The 16,896-nt window shown below is 41.2% G+C and overlaps 1 protein-coding gene across 2 annotated transcripts in view; it reads left to right on the forward strand.

The window, feature by feature from the left end:
• Nucleotides 1-8,886, forward strand: part of asic4a (acid-sensing (proton-gated) ion channel family member 4a) — a 78,179-nt gene extending 69,293 nt beyond the window's left edge. The window contains exons 2-10 of one of the 2 annotated variants that reach the window (XM_061226348.1): nucleotides 1,382-1,526; nucleotides 2,298-2,425; nucleotides 2,898-3,051; nucleotides 3,661-3,714; nucleotides 5,100-5,253; nucleotides 6,512-6,603; nucleotides 6,994-7,073; nucleotides 7,361-7,489; nucleotides 8,040-8,886. In XM_061226348.1, coding sequence (XP_061082332.1) covers nucleotides 1,382-1,526; nucleotides 2,298-2,425; nucleotides 2,898-3,051; nucleotides 3,661-3,714; nucleotides 5,100-5,253; nucleotides 6,512-6,603; nucleotides 6,994-7,073; nucleotides 7,361-7,489; nucleotides 8,040-8,159 — 1,056 coding nt within the window. In that variant the 3' untranslated portion in view covers nucleotides 8,160-8,886. The remainder of the gene's footprint in view (nucleotides 1-1,381; nucleotides 1,527-2,297; nucleotides 2,426-2,897; nucleotides 3,052-3,660; nucleotides 3,715-5,099; nucleotides 5,254-6,511; nucleotides 6,604-6,993; nucleotides 7,074-7,360; nucleotides 7,490-8,039) is intronic. The other variant, XM_061226349.1, reaches the window with a different exon arrangement.
• Nucleotides 8,887-16,896: the final 8,010 nt, after the last annotated feature.

Genomic DNA, 16,896 nt, shown 5'->3' on the forward strand with positions numbered 1-16,896 from the left:
CCAGTGAGCAGCAAGAAAAAACATGTTACTGATTACAATTGTGGTATGCATAAGAGCATCTCTGAACACACAACACATCATAACTCTAAGAGGGTAGGCTACAGCAGCAGAAGACCAATAAGTGTAATAAATACCTAATAAAGTGCTCACGGAGTGTCAGTACATTCAGAACTGGTGCATCTCAGTTTCATACAGATGAATGCAATGAAATCAACAACCAGGAAACTACAAAAGAGACAAAACCGATTGACCAATTAATTGAGCATACAAAACTGAAATTGTAACTAGTCCTTGAAAAGGTTAGAAAGGTGCTACCTTGGTGAACACTTTTCCTATTTTAACCCAGGGTATGTCAGCTTCATTAGGCATAGCTGATTATAGGAGCTGATCTTAATTACACCTTCTCACCCTTTCCTGCACACAGGCCAGTCTCCTTCAGCTAACACACATCTTACTGACATGTTCTGCCTGTAAAACAACCGAGAGGCAGCGTGAGTAAATCCTCATGGAAACACTGTTTAGGAGCGCTCACAGATAAGTAATGGTGCTCGCCCTGCTCGGCCGTGAGGTTATAGATATTTTGGACTGGAGAAAGAACTCATCGCTTGTTGATGCTGTGTGACATTTTAATATACTGCGGCAGACACTGTTTTCAACTTATTGGGACTCTTGCCTCGTAACCAGGGCGATAAAGTCGAAGATTGATAATAAGGGCTGCACCTGCACAAGGCCATTTCGAAACTGTTGTGATCCAAGATTTTTCTCCAACAATGACAGCATTATATGCTTCTTATGAAGCTGTCCCTCTGCGTTGTATTTCTGAATGCTGCTGTGTCGGGATAGCACCTGTCTGGGGCTGTAGCTGTATGCCAAGAACAGAGGTGGAAAATCCAGGTCCTTCCCAGTATTTTGTTCCAATCACCTGGATTTGGTAATTAGCGCAACTCTTCAGCCAAGAGGTAGAACTACTGTAATTAGAGAAAACCAGCTCAGGGCTGGAAGAAACACAAGGCATGACTTTCCACCTCTAATGAGCAACAAGTTGGATGCAGAGAACTTGCTTTTATTTCAGAATCCTCCTGAACCCTTATTTCACTATTTTACTGCACAACAATGTAGCTGAGTCATAATGAACTGACTTAATTCATTTGCACATAATGATGCTGTGCTTTTGTAGATTGCAAAGCATTGATTTTAACCTCATTAACAACAATGAAAAGAAAACAGATTGAAAGTAAACATAAAATAAATAAATCACACCTCTTTGCCATAATCATAACTTTAATTAAACCCAGTCTCTTCGCTATAATTAAAGTAATTTGCTGTCGCTTTCAGCACAATCAATTCAAACTGATTATATCTTTGTGTATATGCTTTTTAGGTGTACACGAAATTTGGGAAATGCTACACTTTCAACGGGAACAAGACAACATCCAGGAAAACAAAGCAGGGGGGCATGGGAAACGGCCTGGAGATAATGCTGGATATCCAGCAGGACGAATATCTGCCCATCTGGAAAGAGACAAGTAAGCCACCTCAACACCTCTTCCATTCTTTTATTATTATTGCAAGGTCTCACAATATTCTTTTCCCTAGTTTCGAATTAGGCCAGGCTTGTTGTTGCAATATCCTACTGTCAATTCATGAAAACAAAGGCTTACAAACCATCACTTCTGGAATACATGCTGCCTGCTACCTGTTCCATGTTTGAATTCGACAGTAACAAACATACTGTAGCCTGTCCCAGCTTTGTGTCAGGGGAGTATCCCACACATACAGCTGCCCAGTTCACTGATCTAAATCGTTCCTACCTGGGTGGCACTGTGAGAACCAGCCTGTGGAGCTGACAGTTAGGATTTAGAATCAGACCGCAGGATACATCAAACCCTGGAACCTGGTGTCTGCAGGACACTGGGGGCAGCATGTAGCCTCGTGGCTAAGGTGCATGACTGAAACCCGGGAGCCAAGGTGTAGCCAGGATAAGATGTTGAACAAGGCCCTCAACGCCACATTGATCCAGGGGGGAAATTATGTTTATGTGTAAAACTGTTCATAGATTTTTTGAGGGAGTAGTGGGGGCAGCCTATAGCCTAGTGGCTAAGGTGCTTGACTAAGACTGGGAAGGTTGGTGGTTCAAGCCCCAGTGTAGCCACAGTAAGATCAGTTGTTGGGCCCTTGAGCAAGGCCCTTGTTTATCCTAATCAACTCGTTAAATCGCTTTGGATAAAAGCGTCAGCTAAATAACCAATGTAGCAGTACATGTTCGTGAAGATTATCTTGTGTTTCTCGCGTGAAAGATGTGACGTCGCTGGAGGCGGGGATCCGAGTGCAGATCCACAGCCAGGAGGAGCCTCCCTACATCCACCAGCTGGGCTTCGGCGTTTCCCCCGGGTTCCAGACCTTCGTGTCCTGCCAGGAGCAGAGGGTAAGCCCCCAAATCCCCCCTTCCCCACAACTTCAGGGGTTTGTGTGAGGGATACAAAAATGAAAGCAGCCTGTAGCCTCATAACTGGGACCCAGAAGGTTGGTGGTTCAAGCCCCGCTGTAGCCACAATAAGATCTGCGCAGCTGTTGGGCTCTTGACCGAGGCCCTTAACCCCACGCTCTGGCAGATGGTCCCCTGCTTAGTCTAATCTGTCTAGTTTAATACATGTTATTTATCCAAAGCGACTTACAGTTGATTAGACTAAGTAGGGGACAACCTCTCCTGGTGCAATGTGGGGTTAAGGGCCTTGCTCAAGGGCCCAACAGCTGTGCGCATCTTATTGTGGCAACACAGGGGATTGAACCACCAACCTTGCAGATCCCGGTCATGTACCTTAACCACTACGATACAGGCTACCAGGCTATAATTGAAATGTACAGGGCTCAGGTGCGATCCTCCACTCCCTCCACAGCTGACCTACCTGCCCCAGCCCTGGGGCCACTGCCGGGCCACGGCGGAGAAGCTGATCCCTGGGTACGACACCTACAGCATCAGTGCCTGCAGGCTGCTGTGCGAAACCAAGGAGGTGGAGAGCGAGTGCAGCTGCAGGATGGTCCACATGCCAGGTGTGCACGTCGCTCAGTCCTCAACCCGCTCCTGTCCCTCCCGCAAGTCACCCATCCGTCTGCCCCACTCGCCCGCCCGTTCCTCTCCCCGGTAACGACCGCGCACCTGTCCGTCACATCCGTCTCCGCGCGCCCGTCGATACGTCCCCGTCAGTCACGCAGCTGCGTCTGTGACTTATCCGCCAGTAGCCGTCACTCATCTCCGGCGCGCACCTGTCCCTGCAACTCATCACAGGTTTCCGTCGGCCGTTATCATGTAGCTGTCAGTCACGCGCTCCTCTCCGTAGCTCATCTGGCTAGCCCTCTCGGTCATCGCCGCGTCCACGCCGGTCGTGCAGCAGACATGTCTCCGCGACACGTTCGACGGTCCCCGTCAATCATTTACAGTCATCTCCTGTTCAATTTCATTCCACTTCATGTCCCGGCTCGACACGATTAAAATGTTAATGACACAGTCAGTCAGGATTTTTTATTTTTTTAAACGGCAATAAATTCCCAGACTATTCACACTGTTGTTGGATTTATGGTGGACATCATGAACTGAGAAAGACAGAAAAAAAGATTGGATTTCTCTTTGATCACCTTCATTTGACTTTCTTTTTGTTTCAGGAACCGCCCCCTTCTGTCCTCCCAGCAAAATAATGTGTGTCGACAGTGTGCTCGGTAAGATATTTCTGCATTTGCCGTGAACACATCCAACAAGAAAGATACACATTTTAATTACAACATGTTAAAAGCAAACAAATTAACAATGTCTGAAAGGGAACAAATTCCTCTCAATTCCGGTTGTCAAAAACCACATTTAAAATGCATGCTACGAATTCATAAATGGAAAAGACACTAAAGAGCTAGGGAAAATACTCAGGAAATGTTGACAGTGGGCTGTGGAAGATGGCCAGGAATTCCTTTGGCGGTTAGCTCAGCTTCTGATCTAATGTCTTTAGCACTGGCTTCCTGGGAAGTACACTACTACCCGCTGCCCACTCACTGCTTACTATTCCCTATATTGTTTCTTCTTTAAGTATGATGTATTGTATTTTTGTCCTCCCATTGTATAAAATGCCTGGAAGCAGTATATGTCATAGTAAACAATGCTGATGTGCTACAGGATAGACCTTCAGGATAACAGTAAAATAAAAAGTTTAGTATGTGATGTGCAAAGCTATGTAAAAATTATCATCAGCTGTAATAGAGCATACATTTAATCATCTTTTCAAAAGGATACCAACCCCATTTAATGGGTGGCTGAACGAAATCTAGATAAATCGCACTATTTAAATAATGAGAGTAAATGTTCTCCATGTGAGAGGTATTCACTTTGAAGTTTTTTTTTATTTAATTGGAAAGTTTTGTCATTTTCTTGAATGTATATATTTTAAATCACTTTCAGAATAGACCATTATCTGGTCTCTGCATACAGATAACCTCTGCGTAATTCACATCTGATTCCTGTGATCAGATTGTAGACTGCATTTTTCCAACACTACAAGCAATGAGAAAATCATCAAAGAGAGAGAGAGAGAGAGAAGTAGCCTGAAAGAATTTTATAGAGTGTGTGTATGTGTGTGTGTGTGTGTGTGTGAATGTGAGTGTGTGACTGTGTGTGTGGGAGGGTGTAAAAGATAAAGAGAGAATATCAAAGAAAGTGTGTGTATAAGGAACGAATCTGTGCTTTCAGACTTTTCACAGAAGAAACAGTTTGTGAGTTTGTCCTCTTAATATCCTTGTGTGACATAATAACTATACCATAACAAATCCATGCTTTGAAAATTACTTGCTGTAACAAAAAAAAGAAAAGAAAATCGTTATAAAAATCAATCGTGGTGCGTTTGGCTAGCTGGCAGAGGTTAAGCTTGGGTACACTTACAGTGTATTCTCATTTGTACTAGACTGCCCAGGAGAACAAGGTTTCACACAGCGGAAGACAGGCATTAAATCATGTCCACAGACTCAATGCGCTGCACTGTAGGTCTTTTGTGTGTGCTGGATTTATAGGACACTAATCCCCTTGGTGTGACTAATTTCTGACACTTTGGTTTGTTTTGCAGCCGCGTTTCTGAAGAGCACGCGGGAGAGCTGTAACTGCGAGACTCCCTGTAAGCTGACGCGCTACGGCAAAGAGCTCTCCATGGTGAAAATCCCCAGCAAGGGCTCGGCCCGTTACCTCTCCCGAAAGTACAGCAAGACCGAGGAGTACATCAGGTAAACAATGATGTACATCAGGTAAACAGTGATGTACATCAGGTAAACAGTGATCTACAAACAGTGGTGTATATCAGATAAACAGTGATGTACATCAGGTAAACAGTAATGTATATCAGGTAAACAGTGATCTACATCAGACAAACAGTGATGTAGAAACAGTGATGTACATCAGACAAACAGTGATGTACATCAGACAAACAGTGATGTACATCAGACAAACAGTGACAACAGACAAATAAGTTCTAAAAAAGTATATCCTCACAGCTAGTGAAACAAACAAAGCCAGTTGCCTGTAGCTTATAGGTTTTTTTCTAATTTTGCCAACTGTAGTATTTAAAAGGCTTACCTACCTATCCAACTGTACCCTGAACTAAAAAAAACATATGAATTCTGTGGATGTTCCCACCAGTAAACACACAGTGTTAACTCAACTCAAATTACATACTACCGTACAATGTACAATAGAGTATTTGTATAACTGCAGCACACAAAACCATTTAAATCTGTATGTAGCACTCATTCAGCTTCTGCTTGAGGCAATGTAACACATACAAAGAGACATGTATGAATCATCATATAAATATGAGAGATTAAGTTCATATGTACTGTACCAGATTTGACTTGGTCTTATTTGAGGGTGGAAACATACCATTAAGCATGTCATTACACACAAGATACTGTATGTTCTTAAAATGTGTTCCTATTTATGATTTGATGCTTTTCAGTTGTTGAAGAACTTATGTAAATCACTTTGGATTAAAAGCATCTGCGAAATGACAAAAAAAGAAAGTAAAATTACATACCTCCTTTGTGCATGCACACACTTACACACTCACACACACACATACACACATACACACACACACACACACACACACACACAATCAAGCAATGTCATGTAGACCTCAGGGTTGTCAGTTTGATGTGATTATTAATATTTCACATTAAAAGCTGAAAAGAGGAGTTATGCAATGAAAAGCACATTTTAAGGAAGGAAGCGTGAAGGATTTCCAGTTCAAGCTGTCCCTCTTGCACTCAGTCATTTTTCAAGCATCACAAAATTTCACTGTGGAGGTTTGATATGTTGCCTGTCACAAAACAATAATGCTGCACGGATTTCTGGAAAAGTTTCACTGTTCCTCTTTCCTGATCCATTTTTATTAAATACTTTATTTATAATTAATAGTATTAATATACATTTTTAGTCAGTTCTCCGATTATTATGTTTCATGTTTTTTTTCCTTCCCAATTACAGGGACAATTTTCTTGTCTTGGACATTTTCTTTGAAGCCCTTAATTATGAAACCATAGACCAAAAGAAAGCATATGACGTGGCAGCATTATTAGGTGAGTATGTTTAACTCATATTGGTTGCCTCGTTCCATAGTCCTTGATTTAACTGAATACAATTATTATAAAATCCTGGTATGAAGTACTGAAAGAGTTAATGAACTGTAGTGTGTGTTCAGGAAATGTTGTGAGTTAATGAGACCACAGGGCCAGGGGTGGCCAATCTTGGTTGTGGAAAGCCGCAGGTTCTGAAATCAAAAGGCCAAGTGTGGTTACATAGCAAACAAGTTTTAATTAGTCAATTAGGCACAGAGTAAAAGTGAAAATCTGCATACCCTGCGGCCCTCCAGGACCAAGGCTCAGCACCTCTTCTACGGTGTAAAAAGTCTTCTACAGTGCCTAAAGTACAGTGCCACCCACAGGACACTGACTCTGTTCTCTTTTAAGGGGACATCGGGGGCCAGATGGGGTTATTCATTGGCGCCAGCATTCTGACAATCCTAGAAATACTGGACTTTATCTACGAGGTACTTTCTTGCTTTTGTTGAACTATGTAATTACACACAGAAAGCATGGATTCACACGGAAAGGTGGCCGGTTCAGTCGGCTTTCAGGTGGACCTGAATAATCTCAGGCAAGACGGAAAGATATCCGTCTCTCCGCGTTCCACACCCCGTTCTACGGACTGCTCCGGCTACGCTGCGAGCCGCACACCGTACACAGCTAATGCGTCAAATGCGTGCGGAGTAAATCCACGTCTGCGGGCGAACGCATGACGCCGTTTGTGTTGGTAATTGCCTCCCTCCTGACCCAGGTCATCAAGTGTCGGCTGCAGCGTCTGCTCCGGCCCGAGAAAGAGGAGAAGAAGAAGAAGCAGCAGCCGCAGCAGCAGCAGCAGACGGGCGTCGTGGCAACAGTGGGCCTGGACGATCTGAAAGTCAAGGTGAGCGTCGTGCGAGAGGTCTCCATGGGCACGGGGGGAGAACTGCTAAGGAGACGCGGCAACGAGCTCACTATGTGAGCGTAGTAAGATACAGTTATGTCCCCTGGAAGTGGAGAAAGAAAAAACATCATATTGAGAATCACTGAGAATCTATCGCAGGTTATTATTTTCATTGCCTAGCAGCGGCTGATATTGCTTTCAGTTTTGTGCAATATGGCACTGAGTTTCACACAGCAGAGTTCGGTAAATACTAGTGATATAGTAAATCTTCGGAGGATCTGGTTGAAAGAATGAGATACAGTCAGCACAGAGAAATGGACCCAGGAGTTTGATGTTCTCTGTGGATTATGTCAGGGAGAATTATTATTTGTATTGTTCAGAATAAATTGTTTTCTTGTTTTTTTTTTGCTAGGTAAGCATTTCATGCAGGATATGCATTTCATGTCATGACTAGTAAGCCTTTACAAAGGAGTGTCTAGAATTACATATACTCCTATTCTGCAGAAATGTACATTTGAATGTGCTCTTCTGTCTGTTCTGGGGCCCTCAGGAGTCTGAAGAAATGACAAGAAGTCACCTGGAAGGGGCCTATCCAAAAACAATACTCCCAAACCACCACCACCACCACCATCACACACAACATGGAGTCTACGAGGACTTTGCCTGCTAGAGCCTCCAAGTTGTATTGCCCTGTCCCCCAAAAAAGAAGGAAAACACAACCTCTTCTGCTGGATTTGGGCTTAATAATAGACCCTCTGAATCCAGCTTTACCTTTATCACGGTCACAAGTGAAAGCTACAGCCAAAGTCGAACACCAAACCTGTGCTTCTAACGGACTTGTACAGAGGGCGCACAGCCCCCTTGGAGACTTGCACTCGACCTCCCTGCCTGGACGGCTATCCTCTTGGCAACTCTATTCCCATGGTTTCCGCAACATGGATACTTGAGAGTTATAAGGTGTTCATGTCATTACGCCCAGTTTATATTTGAGAAGATTAACCTTGTGTTTTTGTCAGCTTGATTGTGTAAGTCATATTAAGGGTATTATTCCGGAGTATTTTATGAAATATGTCATAATATCCCTAATCTGTCAATTCTCAAATGAAAGAAAATAATACAACAAAGTGGCTCTGACACTATCCCCCATTTACAGTTAAATGCAAAAGTACTGGGACAGTGATACAATTTTTGTTGTTTGACTCTGCGCTCCAGCACATTGGACTTGAATTGAAACACTCAATATTAGGTTTATAAACATACTGACAGCTTTAATGTAAGGATATTTACATCCATATCAGGTGATTTGTGGATAAACTACAGCCCTTCTAGTACTTACAGTACTCCCTCTAAAAATGAACATTATCTGAAATAAAGTCATCCTATTTTGTACTCATTTTTCAAATCTTTTGCAGTCGATGACTGCCTTAAGTCTGCAACACTAACTTCGCATACCCTGGCTATGTTCCCTGGTGATGCTCTGCCAGGCCTGTACTGTAGCCATCTTCAGCTCCTGTTTGTTTCTGGGGCATTTTGGCTTAAGTCATACCTTCAGCAAGTTTCACTTGCATGTTCATTTGGATTCATGATGGGTGATTGACTTTATCAAGCAAGAACATTGGTTGTTTGTTTGGAGTTTTGAGGCATTTGGTCAGATCTGAGCAGATGTTTTTGTGCACTTCAGCATTCATCCCGCAGTGAAGATATGTGAGCCAGCTCCAGTGGAAGCCATACATGCCCAAGGCAGAATTTCCACCATGTGTCACAGATGGGAGGGGGGGCTTTAGATTTTCCTCACCACACTTTCCTCTTTCCATCACTTATAGGATAGTTATAGGATAGTGTCCATAACTTTGTTCCAGAGGTTTTTCAAACTTTTTAACAAATTTGAACCTGGCTGTTCTGTTCTTGAGATTTACCAGTGGTGTGTATCTATCTATGGAGGTTATGCTGTAGAGAGGCCTCTTGGAGAGTGTTCTTGATCTGTTTGACAGTTGAAAAGGGGGGTTTGCTTCATAGTTGAAAGTACTCTTCATCTTCAGCCATCCACCCTGTGGTCGATCTAGTTATCTGCTATTGCTGAGCTTACCAGTGCATTCTTGCTTCCTAACAATGTATAAAACAGTTGATTTGACACACCCATTTTTTTGGCTACCTTTTTTTGGTTCACCCAGCCTCCCCAGACTCCTTGATCTAAGAGCTGTGTTCAACACAGTCAACCATGACATCACCTTTGGGACTTCATTGGTCTCACCACAGCCACCTCTGTCACTGATCAAGTTTGTCACTATAGGTAAGGGTAGTCTGCCTTGTCACCTGCGGTGTCCCACAAGGCTCTGTCCTTGGTCCCATCCTCTTTCTGATCTATGTCCTCCCATTCACTCATAACATCTAGCATCACACCACCTCCCGATCTCCCTGCCTCCACAAATCTAAATGTCTGCCTTGAGAAGATCAATGCTCTTTTCCAACTCAGCAGCAGCAAAACAGAGATCCCCGCAGTTGGCAACTCCCGACAAACCCATACCCCACAAACTCCCTAACTATGGCTCACATCCCCATCCCTCTGTCAACTCTCGTACGAAAATGAATGGTACCTACCAGACCAAATTGCAATGCAAATTCCGGTGCCTCATTTCACTGCCAAAATACAAGGCCTGAGCTGCAGATTTAAATATCCACCCTCTGGTGCTCTGAAGCGGAAGTTACAAACCACTGCTCCTCCATGCCCACACAACATGGCTTCACTAGTTAACATTACACATGCTCAGTGAGTACTGTCAGCAAGCTAACTTTAGAGTCTGTCAAAATGCCAAAATGGTCTAAAAACTGTTTTGTTTTTATTGATAACAGAAAATATATTGTTCAATTTCTTTACCTTTGCAATAAAAAATGCTCCTTAATGTCACCATTTGCTCTTTACTTTAAAGAAGTTACTAATTCAAGCAGTGTTTAGACATCTTAGTGATACACATCCCTTGTTGTTACAAACCCTGGTGCAAAATTTGGCACCTGCCTGTCTTTTGAGAGCCTTTTCAAGAACATCTGTAAAATATTCTTCTACCATCTTTGCAACATTGCTACATTCCACCCTGCTCCCACTGATCATCCATGCATTCATCTCCCCTAGGTTGGAATACTACAGTGGTCTCCTGGTCTGCCTTCCAAACCAATGAAAACATTGCAAATATCTTTCAAACAGTGTCATCCAAATTATAAGGAGGGCCTGGAAATGCAAGCACATAACCCCCATCTTGATGCCTTCATTGGCAACCAATCACACAAGGCATTGACTGCAAAATAGCGCAGCCCAAATTCAAGACCATATTCTGAGGCGCCCCTAAATACCTCACAGACAAGACAAGCCGAATGCTAATAACAATTCCACCACTATTATCAGCTCAGGCCTATTGTTTGCATTCTTGTGCATGAACTAATGATACAAAGACACACAGCTGGCCCAAGAACAGCTGAGCAGCCAATTGTCCAAGGGGTTATGGGCTGTAATGTGGATGTAAATGCACCCAGATTAAAGCTGACAGTTTGCACATTTCCTCATTGTTTTAATTTATTTAAAATCATGTCCTGGAGAGCAGAGCCAAAACAACAAAAAATGTGACACTGTCCCAATGCATTTGCAGTTAACTGTATATATAGGTTCTTCTTTACGATATGTTTTTTTTTTTTTTCAAGATTTCACAAAAGTGAGAGGTCCATTATCATATGTGTATAATTGGTTTTTGTAATGTGATTTAAATATGAGGGAAATTAAGTAATTTTTAAATAATCATCATATGGCTATGATGATGCAGCAGTCCAGAGGTGTTTCTAAATGTCAGACTACACAATAAGATGTAACATCTGACTTCCTCTCAGCAAACCCAATCAAGTTATCAAACTTTCTGTTTCAGAATGAGAAAACATTTGATACTATTACACTGAGAACAAGACCAAGCTTAGCACAATTTTTTACAGTTAAATTGTCTCTTATTCTCATAACTTAAATCAAATTAATTTAATTTAATTAATTACATGAATTGAATGTCAAGAAAATGCTGACAACAGCAGATTTTTGTGCATGTGAGCACACACACACACATGAACATATTAAGAATACATGCAAAAGGCTTTTTGGCTCTGATGATCATAAAGTCGTTGTGTTGGTCCAAGGCATTATGTTTGAGTCCTTCCTGAGTTTCCTCTTCGTCCACAACCCCCAGTTAATGAATCTGTACATTCACTCTTCTCTCGCAGTGACTAGCTTCCACCACGGGATGAGTTGTAGTTTATAGTTGTTGACAGGTTGGAATTATTTGTCCTCTAAATCTCTCGATCCCCTTCAGTTTGCAATTCCCATGCCAAAGATATATAGTAGCGAGATTAAGATCCTGCCACTTTCTTGTTTATGACTACTGTAGGTGTACTTTGGCAGCTGATTGGTGGAGATTCTTTTGTAACCGGTATGAGACTCATGACTCACGCCACTGTCATCCAAGTTCTCCTGAATTAATGCCTACCAGTCTGAATATCAAAATTAAATAATTGCTTAACTTTAAATCTTTATTCCATACCTCTTATTTTGCTCAGTGAACTCGGTTTCATTATATCCTCACATTCTTCATTTTAAATCGTACATGTAGGTGATCACAAAATACACATTTCTTATACAATATTAGACTTATAAACATCACATAAACCAGTACGTAAACATTAGTTTCTCCTACGCACCTTATGAAAATAATGTATTGGAATGAACCTTCCCCTTCAGAGATATTAGTTTTGTTCTCTTATCTGTAATTCATATTATCTTAACTTTAGAATGGTGGAGAGATAAAAGATGTGTTGCAGTGAATTATCAAGATACAGTATGTCTTCAAAATGATGGGGAAAAATACTCTCAACAAATATAGTTGCTCAAGTAATGTCTATATTACTTCCAGACACAATTACAGAATATTATCTCTCGGGATTATGTAAAAAGCTTATCTACAATCGTGTTCAAACTTAAAACACTGAAAACATCTGTGACTGAAGACAGTAGCACATACTATCATTTTCACTCTGCACTCCTACCTGGCTTGGCTAAGGTGCACTGGATGGAAACGAGGTCTGATAGAAGTTCTGCCAGGAGAGATCTACTGTGGAAGAAGATTTGTTAGCAGGAACATGGTATCCAGTGTAAATTATTCAGCTTTCGAGATCTTGTTACATTAGAGATGATTTTTCAATACCAACCTGTCATACATGTGCATCCACAGCTGGCAAATGAGAACTCTTGGATTAGCCACATTATTTTTCTTAGCAATCTATGATATATAATCAATACGGTGCTGGTTCCAAGTTCACACACAGTCAAAATTTCCATAGAAATACAGTACTTTAAGCAAAGTGATATCAAAGGCTCAATACTTCCCTCAATGTGGAAACAAGAGGAGTGATACAGTAAGTTCCTAAGCAAGCATGCAAATGGCAATCCATTCAGCTGTCTAAGGAGAAACCGTGGTGGAATATTCAATGAATTTGAATATTCATTTATAAATATATTTTGTACAGAAGTCTGCTGTTGTGACTGTATGTTTATTTTCGGCTTGTTTGTTTTTTGAGCACATTTTATAAATGTAATAATACTTCAGCATTAAAATGATAGGATTGATAAGTTAAATGTTTCTAGTTTCTGGTATGACATCAGCACATGACATTTTTACATAGCTTCTTTGCCTATGTATAAAGAATAATAGCATGCATTGTGTTTTATAAAATGGTCAAGGACACATCACAGAATCGAGGAGTGAACAGGCAGATCATACCACAGACACAAGAGGACACCTGGGGACACAAAATGGAGGAGCTAGATAAAGACAACCTTGTTTAGGGAACGGAGGCCAATGGCAGCTCAGAAAGAGCTAAAGCATCCAATCACTAAGGATAAGATGCCCATGAATCATCAATATCAGAATGCTCAGAATAACCCACACAGCGGAGAGTCTTTGTAACAATGTGGCATCGACGTTTTGTGGTGTTATTACGTTGCAGTTTTTTGAATTATATAAATATGAACACAACAATAATTTGGGATGTCAACGATTGACACAAGCAGGCAAAGTTGACAGGGTTATGGATTTTAATAAACGAGCTATCTGTTACATTCTCATTTAGATGTATCCAATCTTGAGTATCCCCTGCAAATGTACCACATACACATCCTTTCACCAAGTCTCAGTTATTGCAGCTCATGACCTAAATGTTAAAACTCATCCTTCTAAAGTAGACTTATTAAAGAATAAAAAAGCACATGCTCCACTGCAATGTAAAGCCAATTTAATAGTACATTATTTCATTATAATCCAAAGTTGAGCTTTCCAGCTGAATTATCTCCAAATGTCAACGGCAGGGACATAGGCCATTATCATTATAGAACAATAGCAAATGCAGAAGCAGAATGAATTGCGCTGATTATCTTAATACATAGTGTATCTGGCTTATACTGCAGCCAGTGCTTTCAACGGAATGGCACATAAATTTAATTGAAATGTTTTTTTAAGTATACCTTAACAAGTAGTGAAGAATTTTTCAATACTGTGTAATTGCTCATCACACAGCATGTACTTTATACATGGATAAAGTGAACTTTTTTAAAGAAGTTAAAACATTAAGAGTAAAGCAAAAGTAAACCTAAGGCACAGAAAAATGTCCACAGGTCAAAATGCTTCCATGGAAAATGTCCAGGGGACTGCAGGATGTTCTTTGGCTGACACCTATAGGCCACACCAAGTTGTGATGATTCATTTTCTTCTTTTGTCATGTACCATACTATCTAGATCTAGATCAGTCCATAAACAGTGGTGTGAGAAAAAAGGCATGCATGTTACCATCGTAACATTTCTGTATATCATAATATTAGTTTTCATGGGAATATTTTTACAATGAAAAATACAAACTGCACAACATAAACTAGATGCTTCATCCTCTCTTAAGGGCAGTCTCCCTTAATCATTAATAACAAGTTTCTGTTGCTACAACAAGAAATACGAAATCCTAAATACGTATCCCCAAGTATTGGTATAAAACTAAAATAATGACTCCTTGCTGCATTGTATTAAGAACAGATATCACCTACACGACTCAAATAACAATTATTTTGAAATCAAAGTAAATGTCTTCAAAGAACAAGGACTATGGCAGTTTTCAACTGATTGTCAGCACAAAGCTCCCAAGTACACTCAGTGATTACTTTATTAGGTAGACCTATACACCAGCTTGTTAATGCAAATATTTAATCAGCCCATCATGTGGCAGGAACTAAATGCATAAAAGCATGCAGACATGATCAGGAGGTTCAGCTGCTTTTCAGATCAATGTCAACATCATCAGAGTCCGGATACATTTTCAGGTTGTCCTATAAGCAATACTAAAACTCTTTGCATTTAAATGCATCTTTATGGGAATTGGGTGGGACTGGATTCAGCTGTAAATTATGTTGATACAGTATGGAACACATTTGTTGGTTAAAAAACCAACTTAAAAAAAACTTTAAGTCATCAAGGGTCCAAGGTATGAAATGAGCCTCAAACCACCGTGCTGCTGCCAGATATGCAGTAGATGAGAAAATAATTGATTCTCCTGAATATTTTTTCCACTGAGTTCAACAGGAGGATTTGTCAGGAGAAACCAGGGGTCACTCGGGAGCTCAGTCAGCTGAGCCCTGAGCCTGGATGATGCTGTCACTGTGCATCAGTCTATTGGGCTACCAGCCACAGTCAAACATGACATACCTGGGCTTGATCTGCGAGGCCCATCCATGCAGCAGTACAGAACCTTAATAGGATGTTCCATCCAGGAATATTCTTTTCACATGATTTAAAAATATATTCAAATATGAAAACAATTTCAAACATTTATTTTAAGATTCATTATACTGTATGCAATAGCCATATCTCTCAAGCACTGTTATGTGAGTAGTGTTCAGTAATTAGCCCCAAACCAACCCCCGGGTGAAACGAATGCTGTCTTAATAACAACCTCCTCCGCAGTTCACTTTGTGGAACAGCTCTCTCTCTCTCTCTCTTTCTCTCTCTCTCTCTCTCTCTCTCTGTCTGTCTGTCTCTCTCTCCCTCTCTCTCTCTCTCTCTCTCTCTCTCCCTCTGTCCCGCTCTCTTAGCTCAATCTCAGCCATCCCATCTACCACGTTATACCACACTCAGACATTTCCCAGACACTCTTATCTAGAGACATTTACCCACCTTTATTTTTACACACCCTCCATATATACAGTGGTATATTTTACTGAAGCACTTTGTGTAAATTACCTTCCACAAGGGTAAAATGGCAGTGCTCCAAGCGGGAACCAAACCTATTACTGTGGTCTCCAAAGCAACCTTAGCCTCCTGAGATCCAGGAGAAAGAAAGTTCAAGTATTTTCCATAATACAAGTGTTTTGGATGACAGAAACATGTTGCAGTGAAAATGTTTTCTAAATTAATTTTATCTTTCATTTTAATTGAATGAATGATAAATACCGTTTAGAGCTTAGGGAAGCCAACATTTAATGTCCTCGTTTGAGGACGCAGGGTCTCAGGAGGTTAGACACAGGTAAAGTAGATCTCCTTACCATGACTAGCATCGCGTCTGGTGTTAGAACGTCTCTTCCCACGCACACTCAACAGTCGCGAATGTGTGAAAAAGAAAGTACTTCATAAACATTGCGCAGACGACCCGAGCCTCCAGAACCTCATTCGTTCTTATGCGCTCGCAGCAGAAAGCAATCTTTTCTGATAAATCAATAGGATGCGAGAGTGTGCTTTGACGAGGTCACACAGGGAAGTGTGGATTTACACACAGGTTAGGCAGATCCGGCAGCCTGCCATATTTAGTTTACTGTATGTTCGATTGAGGGACATTCCGACTGGAAGGGAAGGGATTGGTAAGGAGAAACACACTCTGACTTTAATCAAACTGCCTCTGAAAAGCACAAAAGGGATCAGAACGGAACAGGGGCTGAAGGTTTACTGGCGGACCGGATATTAGTTCTGCTCGCCTGTCTCTCACATTCCTCAGCAGACCTGTATTTCAAAGTGCTGCATGGACATTTAGCTACGATACAGCAGCTCTAAAATTTTATGTGCCTCTATTCCCGAGGGAAACTTTATTCAAGCGCGGTCTCCGCCTCTCTCGGCTAGAACAGTCAAACCTTACGACCTCACATCGGCTCAGAACTTATGATTCCATCTCCCGGGGTGATTTTGAGTTTTGTCATAGCCTGATATGTCTTTCGCTGGACTTGATTATCAGCTGTTAAAGACTGTTAAAGACACTGTTAAAGCCACTGTTAAAGCCACTTGTTTCTAAAGTTCAACATACGAACATCTACTGCCTAGTTTTATTTTGAAAATGAAATTATTAAAAAAATAAGA

The sequence above is a fragment of the Conger conger genome, chromosome 17 (assembly GCF_963514075.1).
Source record: "Conger conger chromosome 17, fConCon1.1, whole genome shotgun sequence".
Lineage (NCBI taxonomy): Eukaryota > Metazoa > Chordata > Actinopteri > Anguilliformes > Congridae > Conger > Conger conger.